The sequence below is a fragment of the Hemibagrus wyckioides genome, linkage group LG14 (genome assembly GCF_019097595.1).
Source record: "Hemibagrus wyckioides isolate EC202008001 linkage group LG14, SWU_Hwy_1.0, whole genome shotgun sequence".
Taxonomy (NCBI): domain Eukaryota; kingdom Metazoa; phylum Chordata; class Actinopteri; order Siluriformes; family Bagridae; genus Hemibagrus; species Hemibagrus wyckioides.
Genome location: NC_080723.1, coordinates 25,394,516 through 25,407,899, shown reverse-complemented (window position 1 = coordinate 25,407,899; position 13,384 = coordinate 25,394,516). Strand labels below are relative to the sequence as shown.

Here is a 13,384-nt window from a genome sequence, read left to right as displayed (position 1 = left end):
TCTGCACCTCCGTGCCTGCCTCTGCCAGCGCAGGCAGCTCCAGCACTGCTCCAGAACCCACTGAGCTCTTCTCAGTGGAGCACGGCTTCTCCCGGTCCGGTTGAGCTGAGCATGGCTCTTCCGCGGCCGGTTCGGCCGTGCATGGCTTTTCCGGGGCTGTTGCAGCTCCAGTGGGCTTCTGGGTTGCAGGCTGGGCTTGGGGCTCACTCTCTTTCGGGTCTGGTGCAGCAGCAGCTCCGGGGCCCTCAGCAGCCGGCCGAACTGTAGCCGCAGGGGGAACGACCCCAGCCGACTGAGCTGCGTCCTGCCCCGGTCGCTCAGAAACACCGGGGTCACTCTGCCTCTCAGGGCAGGCCCGAGCAAGATGACCAGTTTTTCCACATTTAAAACACTTAATATCTGTGTCAGAAGAAACAAACAGATTGTAGTCAAAGCCTTCAACTCTGAATTTAAAAACGGCATTCAGCTCTTCCACACCTTCTTTAAAAACCATGAAGACCATTCTTCTAAAAGAAACCAAGTGTTTAACCAGTGGGGACTTACAGCCAAGAGGGATTCTCTTAATGGGGGAGACGATTCGCCCGTACCGAGACAGTTCTTTACAGATAGCTTCATCTGAAATAAAAGGAGGGACGTCGGACAACAAGACTTTCTTAGCTGGGGAACTGAGGGGAGAAACCAGTATTGTCTCATTATTAACAATGATGCCTTTCTGAATCAGATTTCTTACTTTCTCAATATTATTCAGAAACACCACAATGGCACTGTTCATTCTGGAGGCAGAGACGATGTTCTCATGCCCCACCACGTTACCGACTGCTACACAACATTCTTCAACACTCACCGGACACACAACACGGACACCGTGCCGGACACACGACACGGACACCGTGCCGGACACACGACACGGACACCGTGCCGGACACACGACACGGACACCGTGCCGGCGAGTCAAACTCTCACACAACCTCGCGGTCGGATCCGCCATAACCACACTTCACCGACACGCTACTCACACACACCTGCACACACACACACACACACACACAGTTATTGTCCGCACACACTCACACAATAAGTATATTAATATTCCGAGATTTTAAACGGAAAAGAATTGCATTTTAGTGCCGAAAAAATTGGCAAAACGCCAACCGCTCTCACGCGCTCCACACTCGCCTCTCCGCCGCGCATGCGCAGAGAGAGAGAGAGAGAGAGAGAATATTTTAGAGAGAGAGAGAGAGAGAGAGAGAGAGAGAGAGACACAGAGAGAGTATATTTTAGAGAGAGAGTATATTTTAGAGAGAGAGAGAGTATAGAGAGAGAGAGAGAGAGACACAGAGAGAGAGAGTATATTAGAGCGAGAGAGAGTATATTAGAGAGAGAGAGAGACAGAGAGAGAGAGCGAGAGAGAGAGAATATTTTAGAGAGAGAGAGAGAATATTTTAGAGAGAGAGAGAGAGAGAGAGAGAGAGGTCAGAGCATCTCAGCTAGCTAACCTGCACTAATTCCTGTGTTTTATCCTCACGGTATTCCTATTCCTCACTGCACAGAGGTTTGGAGTAGAGCGTCTGCTGAATGCTGGCTGTAGCCGTGTGACTCCAGTGTAGGTGCTGATCTCCTGCTTACTAAAGGAAAGTAAATATTTTTTAGACAGGAGAATATACTCAAACCAAGCTATGTGTCTGAGTGTGAGAGAGGGCTGGTGCATTCACTCACATTCACTAACTCAGGTTAATGAGAGCTGAAAACTTCGGATAATTCGCTAAAATGTAGGTAAGGTGTTGTGTTTTAGGAGATGGACTTATTCACTATATAACCAAAGGTATTGGGACACCCCTCCAAATCATTGAATTCAGGTGTTGTTTTTCAGGGGTTGGGGTTGGGCTCCGCCCCTTAGTTCTTAGTTTTGGGGATGACCCCTTCCTGTTCCAACATGAGTGAGTTTGGTGTGGAGGAACTTGACTGGCCTGCACAGAGTCCTGACCTCAACCCCATAGAACACCTTTGGGATGAATTAGAGCGGAGACTGTGAGCCACACCTTCTCGTCCAACATCAGTGCCTGACCTCACAAATGCGATTCTAGAGGAACGGTCAAAAATTCCTATAAACACACTCCTAAACCTTGTGGAAAACCTTCCCAGAAGAGCGGGAATATAGTGTATGTCTATTTAGGTGAACAGTTGAATGCGAGTATGACCTTGGTGAAGAAACTCTCTTCCTCACGGATCAGGACCTGGGTTCTGAAGGGAACCAGACCTCTTCCAGGTGATGTTGACTGTGTGATTATAAATCATTACAGTAAACAGGTGTAGACGAGTAAAGACACAGCATGTAGAAACCTCCCACCGACAGAGGGTGAGACAGGTTTAATAAGTGTTTCAATAAAATAAAAATGCAAGATCTTCAAACTCAGGTGTTCACCTTCAGATGCTGTGGAAATGAAAATACTCAACCTCCTAAAGGTCGGTCACTTTCAGTAACAGCTGGATGTCACACTGAGAGATGTGCGCTTTGTTTTCTCATGAAACTACAGAAACTGGTTAAATTCCATCCTCATATTATTAATCCACTGTTCTCCATTAACACAGGTTATCTTTACTGTCCTCCTGTACAGGTGTGTAAAGAGGTGACCGTTTCTCACACACTGATAGCCGGGTCAGTTAATGAGTAATTCTCACAGTGGACTTTGTTTCCTCTCCGTCTGTCTCTTTTACCCAGGAAGAACCACTGATTCCTAAAGACAGAACTTGTTGACGTCTTCCATTTTGTTGGATTTGACCTCCAGTGAATCGGACTGGACACTCGTGCTTCTGATCGTCCAGCCTTTCACTCTTTCACTCAGCACCGTCAAGAGAACAAAGCATGAATGAAAGACAGGGGGTCATATCCACAGGACAGGAGGAAACGGTGGAGAGTAAGACAAGTCGGGAGAGCAGGACGGCGAGCGAGAGAGAGCTGGACAGACAGGAGAGAGGGAGGGACGATGAAGATGGAACACTGGCTGATGATGAAGATGATGGACATCGGATGAGTTCTGTGTTCACTCCTCTGGTGAAGGTCGTGAGGAAATCGTCTGACAAACAGATGGAGAGTGACGTCAGAGCCGATGACGTCAGCATGTGCTGGGAAAACACAAAGAATGAACATGATCAGAGCTGTGAGTAAAAACTGTCACTGTTTATTTATTTATGATCTCTATATTTAATTTTATTTCTTTATATTTCTGAAATCTGTTTTTCTTAATTTTATCTTTTATATCTATCTATCTATCTATCTATCTATCTATCTATCTATCTATCTATCTATCTATCTATCTATCACCCCTCCTCTCAGGTTGTGTGTTTTGTGGTGAGATGATGCTCTCGGTTGTGTTTCTTCTCTCGGGGTTGGTGATGTTTCCTCTCCTTGTGTGGGGGGGTCATGACCTCTTGCCGATAGATGTCCCTATGGTCAGGAGTGCCCCCTACAGGCTGGTGTACACACTGCGCTGTACGCTCTTCGCCACCTTCCCCCTCATACTAGGTCAGTTAGTTTAACTGTACACACTCCTAGAGCTTTTGGCATTATGGTATTAATTCTGTAGAGGAAGCTAAAAGAGCGAATTTGTGTATGCTACCTTACTGCCAGCTACAGTGAAGCATGATGGGATGTGTGTGTGTGTTTCAGGTGTGTGTGTACATGGCGTGTCCTGTATGAAGTTCAGTTCTCTGAAGCCTCTGTTTGAGGGGAAGCGTGCGAGTCGTCACACAGTCGTCCACATGACCTACGTCCAGGACTCTCTCCGTCTCTTCCTGCTCTTCTTCCTGCAGCTTGCAGTGACCTCCACATACGTCCACCAGGACCACCTCAAACTCGTCCCACTGCTCACCATCGTCTTCGTCTTCGGCAGGTTCGTCTATCTCTGTAAAGTGTGAGTGTGTGTTTAATCCATGTCTTTATGAAGACTGTAGTGTGTGTGTGTGTGTGTGTGTGTGTTTAATCCATGTCTTTATGAAGACTGTAGTGTGTGTGTGTGTGTGTGTGTGTGTTTAATCCATGTTTTTATGAAGACTGTAGTGTATGTGTGTGTGTGTGTTTAATCCATGTCTTTATGAAGACTGTAGTGTGTGTGTGTGTGTGTGTGTGTTTAATCCATGTTTTTATGAAGACTGTAGTGTGTGTGTGTGTTTAATCCATGTCTTTATGAAGACTGTAGTGTGTGTGTGTGTGTGTGTGTTTAATCCATGTATTTATGAAGACTGTAGTGTGTGTGTGTGTGTGTGTTTAATCCATGTTTTTATGAAGACTGTAGTGTGTGTGTGTGTGTGTGTGTTTAATCCATGTCTTTATGAAGACTGTAGTGTGTGTGTGTGTGTGTGTTTAATCCATGTCTTTATGAAGACTGTAGTGTGTGTGTGTGTGTGTGTGTGTTTAATCCATGTTTTTATGAAGACTGTAGTGTGTGTGTGTGTTTAATCCATGTCTTTATGAAGACTGTAGTGTGTGTGTGTGTGTGTTTAATCCATGTTTTTATGAAGACTGTAGTGTGTGTGTGTGTGTGTGTGTGTTTAATCCATGTCTTTATGAAGACTGTAGTGTGTGTGTGTGTGTGTGTGTGTGTTTAATCCATGTTTTTATGAAGACTGTAGTGTGTGTGTGTGTTTAATCCATGTCTTTATGAAGACTGTAGTGTGTGTGTGTGTGTGTGTGTGTGTTTAATCCATGTTTTTATGAAGACTGTAGTGTGTGTGTGTGTTTAATCCATGTCTTTATGAAGACTGTAGTGTGTGTGTGTGTGTGTGTTTAATCCATGTCTTTATGAAGACTGTAGTGTGTGTGTGTGTGTGTGTTTAATCCATGTCTTTATGAAGACTGTAGTGTGTGTGTGTGTGTGTGTGTATTTAATCCATGTCTTTATGAAGACTGTAGTGTGTGTGTGTGTGTTTAATCCATGTCTTTATGAAGACTGTAGTGTGTGTGTGTATTTAATCCATGTCTATATGAAGACTGTAGTGTGTGTGTGTGTGTGTGTGTGTGTGTTTAATCCATGTCTTTATGAAGACTGTAGTGTGTGTGTGTGTGTGTGTGTGTGTTTAATCCATGTCTTTATGAAGACTGTAGTGTGTGTGTGTGTGTGTGTGTGTGTGTGTGTGTGTATTTAATCCATGTCTGTATGAAGACTGTAGTGTGTGTGTGTGTGTGTGTTTAATCCATGTCTTTATGAAGACTGTAGTGTGTGTGTGTGTGTGTGTGTGTGTGTGTGTTTAATCCATGTCTTTATGAAGTCTGTAGTGTGTGTGTGTGTGTGTGTGTGTTTAATCCATGTCTTTATGAAGACTGTAGTGTGTGTGTGTGTGTGTGTTTAATCCATGTCTTTATGAAGTCTGTAGTGTGTGTGTGTGTGTGTGTGTGTTTAATCCATGTCTTTATGAAGACTGTAGTGTGTGTGTGTGTGTGTGTGTTTAATCCATGTCTTTATGAAGTCTGTAGTGTGTGTGTGTGTGTGTGTGTGTTTAATCCATGTCTTTATGAAGACTGTAGTGTGTGTGTGTGTGTGTGTTTAATCCATGTCTTTATGAAGACTGTAGTGTGTGTGTGTGTGTGTGTGTTTAATCCATGTCTTTATGAAGACTGTAGTGTGTGTGTGTGTGTGTGTGTGTGTTTAATCCATGTCTTTATGAAGACTGTAGTGTGTGTGTGTGTGTTTAATCCATGTCTTTATGAAGACTGTAGTGTGTGTGTGTGTGTGTGTGTGTGTGTGTGTTTTTAATCCATGTCTATATGAAGACTGTAGTGTGTGTGTGTGTGTGTGTGTGTTTAATCCATGTCTTTATGAAGACTGTAGTGTGTGTGTGTGTGTGTGTGTGTGTTTAATCCATGTCTTTATGAAGACTGTAGTGTGTGTGTGTGTTTAATCCATGTCTTTATGAAGACTGTAGTGTGTGTGTGTGTGTGTGTTTAATCCATGTCTTTATGAAGACTGTAGTGTGTGTGTGTGTGTGTGTGTTTAATCCATGTCTTTATGAAGTCTGTAGTGTGTGTGTGTGTGTGTGTGTGTTTAATCCATGTCTTTATGAAGACTGTAGTGTGTGTGTGTGTGTGTGTGTGTTTAATCCATGTCTTTATGAAGACTGTAGTGTGTGTGTGTGTGTGTGTGTTTAATCCATGTCTTTATGAAGACTGTAGTGTGTGTGTGTGTGTGTGTGTGTGTGTGTATTTAATCCATGTCTATATGAAGACTGTAGTGTGTGTGTGTGTGTGTTTAATCCATGTCTTTATGAAGTCTGTAGTGTGTGTGTGTGTGTGTGTGTGTGTGTAATCCATGTCTTTATGAAGACTGTAGTGTGTGTGTGTGTGTGTGTGTGTGTTTAATCCATGTCTTTATGAAGACTGTAGTGTGTGTGTGTGTGTGTGTGTGTGTTTAATCCATGTCTTTATGAAGACTGTAGTGTGTGTGTGTGTGTGTTTAATCCATGTCTTTATGAAGACTGTAGTGTGTGTGTGTGTGTGTTTAATCCATGTCTTTATGAAGACGTGTGTGTGTGTGTTTAATCCATGTCTTTATGAAGACTGTAGTGTGTGTGTGTGTGTGTGTGTGTGTGTGTGTTTAATCCATGTCTATATGAAGACTGTAGTGTGTGTGTGTGTGTGTGTGTGTGTGTTTAATCCATGTCTATATGAAGACTGTAGTGTGTGTGTGTGTGTGTGTGTGTGTTTAATCCATGTCTTTATGAAGACTGTAGTGTGTGTGTGTGTGTGTGTGTTTAATCCATGTCTTTATGAAGACTGTAGTGTGTGTGTGTGTGTGTGTGTGTGTGTGTGTGTGTTTAATCCATGTCTTTATGAAGACTGTAGTGTGTGTGTGTGTGTGTGTGTGTGTGTGTGTGTGTGTGTGTGTGTGTGTTTAATCCATGTCTTTATGAAGACTGTAGTGTGTGTGTGTGTGTGTGTTTAATCCATGTCTTTATGAAGACTGTAGTGTGTGTGTGTGTGTGTGTGTGTGTGTTTAATCCATGTCTTTATGAAGACTGTAGTGTGTGTGTGTGTGTGTGTGTGTGTGTATTTAATCCATGTCTATATGAAGACTGTAGTGTGTGTGTGTGTGTGTGTTTAATCCATGTCTTTATGAAGACTGTAGTGTGTGTGTGTGTGTGTGTGTGTTTAATCCATGTCTTTATGAAGACTGTAGTGTGTGTGTGTGTGTGTGTGTGTGTGTTTAATCCATGTCTTTATGAAGACTGTAGTGTGTGTGTGTGTGTGTGTGTGTGTGTGTGTGTGTGTGTGTATTTAATCCATGTCTATATGAAGACTGTAGTGTGTGTGTGTGTGTGTGTGTTTAATCCATGTCTTTATGAAGACTGTAGTGTGTGTGTGTGTGTGTGTGTGTGTGTGTGTGTATTTAATCCATGTCTATATGAAGACTGTAGTGTGTGTGTGTGTGTGTTTAATCCATGTCTTTATGAAGACTGTAGTGTGTGTGTGTGTTTAATCCATGTCTTTATGAAGTCTGTAGTGTGTGTGTGTGTGTGTGTTTAATCCATGTCTTTATGAAGACTGTAGTGTGTGTGTGTGTGTGTGTGTGTGTGTGTGTGTGTGTGTGTGTTTAATCCATGTCTTTATGAAGACTGTAGTGTGTGTGTGTGTGTGTGTGTGTTTAATCCATGTCTTTATGAAGACTGTAGTGTGTGTGTGTGTGTGTGTGTGTTTAATCCATGTCTTTATGAAGACTGTAGTGTGTGTGTGTGTGTTTAATCCATGTCTTTATGAAGACTGTAGTGTGTGTGTGTGTGTGTTTAATCCATGTCTTTATGAAGACTGTAGTGTGTGTGTGTGTGTGTGTGTGTTTAATCCATGTCTTTATGAAGACTGTAGTGTGTGTGTGTGTGTGTGTGTGTGTTTAATCCATGTCTTTATGAAGACTGTAGTGTGTGTGTGTGTGTGTGTGTGTGTGTTTTTAATCCATGTCTATATGAAGACTGTAGTGTGTGTGTGTGTGTGTGTGTGTGTGTTTTTAATCCATGTCTATATGAAGACTGTAGTGTGTGTGTGTGTGTGTGTGTGTGTGTGTGTGTGTTTAATCCATGTCTTTATGAAGACTGTAGTGTGTGTGTGTGTGTGTGTGTGTGTTTAATCCATGTCTTTATGAAGACTGTAGTGTGTGTGTGTGTGTGTTTAATCCATGTCTTTATGAAGACTGTAGTGTGTGTGTGTGTGTTTAATCCATGTCTTTATGAAGACTGTAGTGTGTGTGTGTGTGTGTGTGTGTGTGTTTAATCCATGTCTTTATGAAGACTGTAGTGTGTGTGTGTGTTTAATCCATGTCTTTATGAAGACTGTAGTGTGTGTGTGTGTGTGTGTGTGTGTGTGTGTGTGTGTGTGTTTAATCCATGTCTTTATGAAGACTGTAGTGTGTGTGTGTGTGTGTGTGTGTGTGTGTGTGTGTGTGTGTTTAATCCATGTCTTTATGAAGACTGTAGTGTGTGTGTGTGTGTGTGTGTGTGTGTTTAATCCATGTCTTTATGAAGACTGTAGTGTGTGTGTGTGTGTGTGTGTGTTTAATCCATGTCTTTATGAAGACTGTAGTGTGTGTGTGTGTGTGTTTAATCCATGTCTTTATGAAGACTGTAGTGTGTGTGTGTGTGTTTAATCCATGTCTTTATGAAGACTGTAGTGTGTGTGTGTGTGTGTGTGTGTGTGTGTTTAATCCATGTCTTTATGAAGACTGTAGTGTGTGTGTGTGTTTAATCCATGTCTTTATGAAGACTGTAGTGTGTGTGTGTGTGTGTGTGTGTGTGTGTGTGTGTGTGTTTAATCCATGTCTTTATGAAGACTGTAGTGTGTGTGTGTGTGTGTGTGTGTGTTTAATCCATGTCTTTATGAAGACTGTAGTGTGTGTGTGTGTGTGTGTGTGTGTGTGTGTTTAATCCATGTCTTTATGAAGACTGTAGTGTGTGTGTGTGTGTGTGTGTGTGTTTAATCCATGTCTTTATGAAGACTGTAGTGTGTGTGTGTGTGTGTGTGTGTGTGTGTGTGTGTTTAATCCATGTCTTTATGAAGTCTGTAGTGTGTGTGTGTGTGTGTGTGTGTTTAATCCATGTCTTTATGAAGACTGTAGTGTGTGTGTGTGTGTGTGTGTGTGTTTAATCCATGTCTTTATGAAGGCTGTTGTGTGTGTGTGTGTGTGTGTGTGTGTGTGTTTAATCCATGTCTTTATGAAGTCTGTAGTGTGTGTGTGTGTGTGTGTGTGTGTGTGTGTGTTTAATCCATGTCTTTATGAAGACTGTAGTGTGTGTGTGTGTGTGTGTGTGTGTGTGTGTGTGTGTGTGTGTGTGTTTAATCCATGTCTTTATGAAGTCTGTAGTGTGTGTGTGTGTGTGTGTGTGTGTGTTTAATCCATGTCTTTATGAAGACTGTAGTGTGTGTGTGTGTGTGTGTGTTTAATCCATGTCTTTATGAAGACTGTAGTGTGTGTGTGTGTGTGTGTGTGTGTTTAATCCATGTCTTTATGAAGTCTGTAGTGTGTGTGTGTGTGTTTAATCCATGTCTTTATGAAGTCTGTAGTGTGTGTGTGTGTGTGTGTGTGTGTGTTTAATCCATGTCTTTATGAAGACTGTAGTGTGTGTGTGTGTGTGTGTGTGTGTGTGTGTTTAATCCATGTTTTTATGAAGACTGTAGTGTGTGTGTGTGTGTGTTTAATCCATGTTTTTATGAAGACTGTAGTGTGTGTGTGTGTGTGTTTAATCCATGTTTTTATGAAGACTGTAGTGTGTGTGTGTGTGTGTGTTTAATCCATGTTTTTATGAAGACTGTAGTGTGTGTGTGTGTGTGTGTGTGTGTTTAATCCATGTTTTTATGAAGACTGTAGTGTGTGTGTGTGTGTGTTTAATCCATGTTTTTATGAAGACTGTAGTGTGTGTGTGTGTGTTTAATCCATGTTTTTATGAAGACTGTAGTGTGTGTGTGTGTGTGTGTGTTTAATCCATGTCTTTATGAAGACTGTAGTGTGTGTGTGTGTGTGTTTAATCCATGTCTTTATGAAGACTGTAGTGTGTGTGTGTGTGTGTGTGTTTAATCCATGTCTTTATGAAGACTGTAGTGTGTGTGTGTGTGTGTGTGTGTGTGTGTGTGTGTTGCAGGTTGATCTACTGGCCGAGTGTGTGTTGGGGCAGCAGTGTGCGTGTGTTGGGCTTCTCCCTCTCCTTTCTGCCCATTCTCACTCTGATGGGAGTTAATTTCTACTTCGTCTGCTCCTCAACAGGTGAGGGTGCGGTGTTTGATGTAGCTCCGCCCACTACACCCCCACCTCCTAAAGCAAGGTGGTGGGGTTGAACAGTGGACATGCTAACAAATACATCCTCTGACTCAACACTCATGTGCAGTGCATTATGGGTAACACACACGTCTTGCTGGAACATTGTCATCTTGTGCCATGCACTGAAATGTGACATCCTTAATATTTCATTTCCTGTTCTGTTCCTCACTTCCTGTTCCTCTTGAAGAGACTCAGTGCTGATGTTTTGTTTTGAGAGTAACTGATTCATGTTTTTCTGAGTGATATAAAGCTGAATGTAAACGCATTAATGATGGAGATTTCTGTCTGATTCTTTCCTTTTATTCCAACTGTCTGTTCGGAAGAAGACTTTATTTGTGTCACATTACAGCAGAGTGAATCTCTTTCTTCATATATCCCAGGTTTGGAGGTTGGGGTCAGGGTGCAGGACGAGTGTTTGGGGTCAGGGTGCAGGACGAGTGTTTGGGGTCAGGGTGCAGGATGAGTGTGTGGGGTCAGGGTGCAGGACGAGTGTTTGGGGTCAGGGTGCAGGACGAGTGTTTGGGGTCAGGGTGCAGGACGAGTGTTTGGGGTCAGGGTGCAGGACGAGTGTGTGGGGTCAGGGTGCAGGACGAGTGTGTGGGGTCAGGGTGCAGGATGAGCCATGATTTGATTCAATTCAATTCAATTTAATTGTATAGCGCCTTTTACAATGAACATTGTCTCAAAGCAGCTTTACAAAAGGAGATGCAGAGCCCTAGAGCAGAGAGGGTTGGGGGCCCTGCTCAGGGGCCCGACAGTGGCAGTGTGGTGGTCTTGTGGATTGACCCCTGACCTCCTCATATATTTATTACTCAAATCAGCATGAAAAGTTATATGTACATTTTTACCTAAAGGTATTTAAAGGTTATTGAACTGTCCTTATCTAATGTATTTATATAGAATATTAATTACAATATAATATTTATTAACTTTTAAAGGTAGATGAAACTAAAATTGCGAAACATAGTGAAAATCATGGGTTTATCCTTTAGTCATTTCCGTGACATAAAAAAAAAATCCATGATCATTTAATTCATTAAATATTTCCTTTTTTTTTATTACATTAAATGTAAATGTACATGACATTAGATGGCGCTGATTTGATTTCAGTTCACATTTCCGTCCAGCAGGGGGCGTATGGTGAGTTCATTCAGCAGAGAATCGGAGTTTTTATCAAATATCCCTGATTTTAGGACTAGATTTTATGTCAACAAGAACAAAAAATACATAAATATTTTTATATACATAAATAAAATAAATACATATAAAAGAAAAGCACATAAACAAAGAGCAGAGATTTATGTTAAAATATAAAACAGTAGATAATTTAGGATTAATAGATGAGAATGAGGCGTGGCTTCTGTGCTAACTCCAATCCCCTAATCCAGACTGAAGGGTGTCAAAATGCTATAAAAAATAAATAAAATAAAAATAATATTTTATCCTGATCATAAAATGTAGTCTCAATCTATAAAGTATCATTAATATCCTGTCCCTTCTGACAGAGAAAAGATTTTTTCTGGACTGTGATGGAGGACGTGTGTAGAGGATTAAACTCTCAAGTCCAGAAAATCTCACAGCTAAACCTCTGAGACTGTTTACATCATCAGCAGCTCCAGCAGGATGATGAGCAGCTCACCTGTACTCTGTATTTTACTAACTGAACACACCACAGACTGGACTGGACTGACCAGCACTGACCCTTTAAACTACTGGTCACTTCATCATCACTCCTCTGCAGCCTTTCATTATTGTGTATGGTCTCTCAGTGTAGGATTTATATTTCTTCTTCTTGTTGTATTGTATTGTTTACCTCGTTTTACCTGAGAGGAGTAAACAAAATAAGAATTTCATTTAAGTACAGTTAAAAATAAGCCATGAAGGAGAAGAAGTAGAAGAAATAAACAAACTGTCTAACAGGAGAAATCATGTTTATCAATTTTATTTTAGACAGATTCAAAAAGTTTATATTCGTACAAATCTTATCCATCATCACACAGGTCAGTTCTGCAGCTTAAAGTCAACACAGCATTTCTCAAGGCATTTCTGGGTCCAGTTTTAATAACCATCCAGCACAAAAACAGTGGGGAAAAAAAGACAGTAATAAAAGTATAATGCAGCTTAAAGCCGTTTTCCCTGAAAATCTTGCACTTCAAAATAAAATGTCAGAAAGCAACAAGTTAGTTAGTTGATCTTTTGGCTGCTCCCTGTGTGAGGGGTCGCCACAGCAGACCAACCGGTCCGCACATCAACTTGGCACAGGTTTTACGCCGGATGCCCTTCCTGACACAACCCTCCCGTTTTATCCGGGCTTGGGACTGGCACTGCATCTAGTGGCAACAAGTGATTTAATAAAATCTAGTAATGATGTACAGACTGTATGTAACAGTACAGGAGGAGAAACAGTAAAGGACACAAACACCTGAAGCTGATCCTGTGTGTTGGTTTAGTTTTATTGCCTCGGTTCTATCAGGAGGTTCTCGTTAAAGGTTCTGTGTAGATATGAGAACAGCTATGTGGTGTGTAGCGTGTGTAGAGTCTGAGGAGATGAAACTGAGATCTGCTGTGGAAACATTTGTCTCACCCTCACATCTGACCATCAGAGAGTTCAACCTGACCAATAAAACAGAATGGGGAGGTGTGACAGGAGCCGTTGCTATAGAAACAATAATGACTTCCAATGAGTGCATTAATATAAAGTGGTGATGTGAAGCTGCTCTACTGAGAGCTTCTCTTATACAGAATTAATCAACACCTTCTGACCAGAGTCCAGAATCCCATGTGGTACTGACCATGATCCTACTGTGAGAAACAAGGAGAATCCTAGTGTGATGGACAGCAGGGGAGGGGGAGGGGTGAGAGAGAGGGAGCAGGAGAGAGAGGGAAAGAGAGAGAGAGGGAGGGAGAGGGGGGAGAGAGAGAGAGGGAGAGGGAGAGAGGGAGAGGGAGAGGGGAGAGAGGGAAGAGAGGGAGAGGGGGGAGAGAGGGAAGAGAGGGAGAGGGGGGAGAGAGGGAAGAGAGGGAAGAGAGGGAGAGGGGGGAGAGAGGGAGAGGGAGAGGGGGGAGAGAGGGAAGAGAGGGAGGGGGGAGAG

The 13,384-nt window shown here is 42.3% G+C and overlaps 1 protein-coding gene across 3 annotated transcripts in view; it reads left to right on the top strand.

Annotated features, from left to right (window-relative positions):
* The window catches only part of tmem79a (transmembrane protein 79a), a 26,323-nt gene extending 15,644 nt beyond the window's left edge, over positions 1-10,679 (top strand). Inside the window, exons 2-5 of one of the 3 annotated variants that reach the window (XM_058408493.1) lie at positions 2,720-3,158; positions 3,335-3,490; positions 3,668-3,890; positions 10,117-10,679. In XM_058408493.1, coding sequence (XP_058264476.1) covers positions 2,864-3,158; positions 3,335-3,490; positions 3,668-3,890; positions 10,117-10,309 — 867 coding nt within the window. In that variant the 5' untranslated portion in view covers positions 2,720-2,863 and the 3' untranslated portion in view covers positions 10,310-10,679. Of the gene's footprint in view, positions 1-2,719; positions 3,159-3,334; positions 3,524-3,667; positions 3,891-10,116 lie in introns of all 3 variants that reach the window. The other 2 variants (XM_058408492.1, XM_058408494.1) reach the window with 2 other exon arrangements.
* The last annotated feature ends 2,705 nt before the right edge of the window (positions 10,680-13,384 follow it).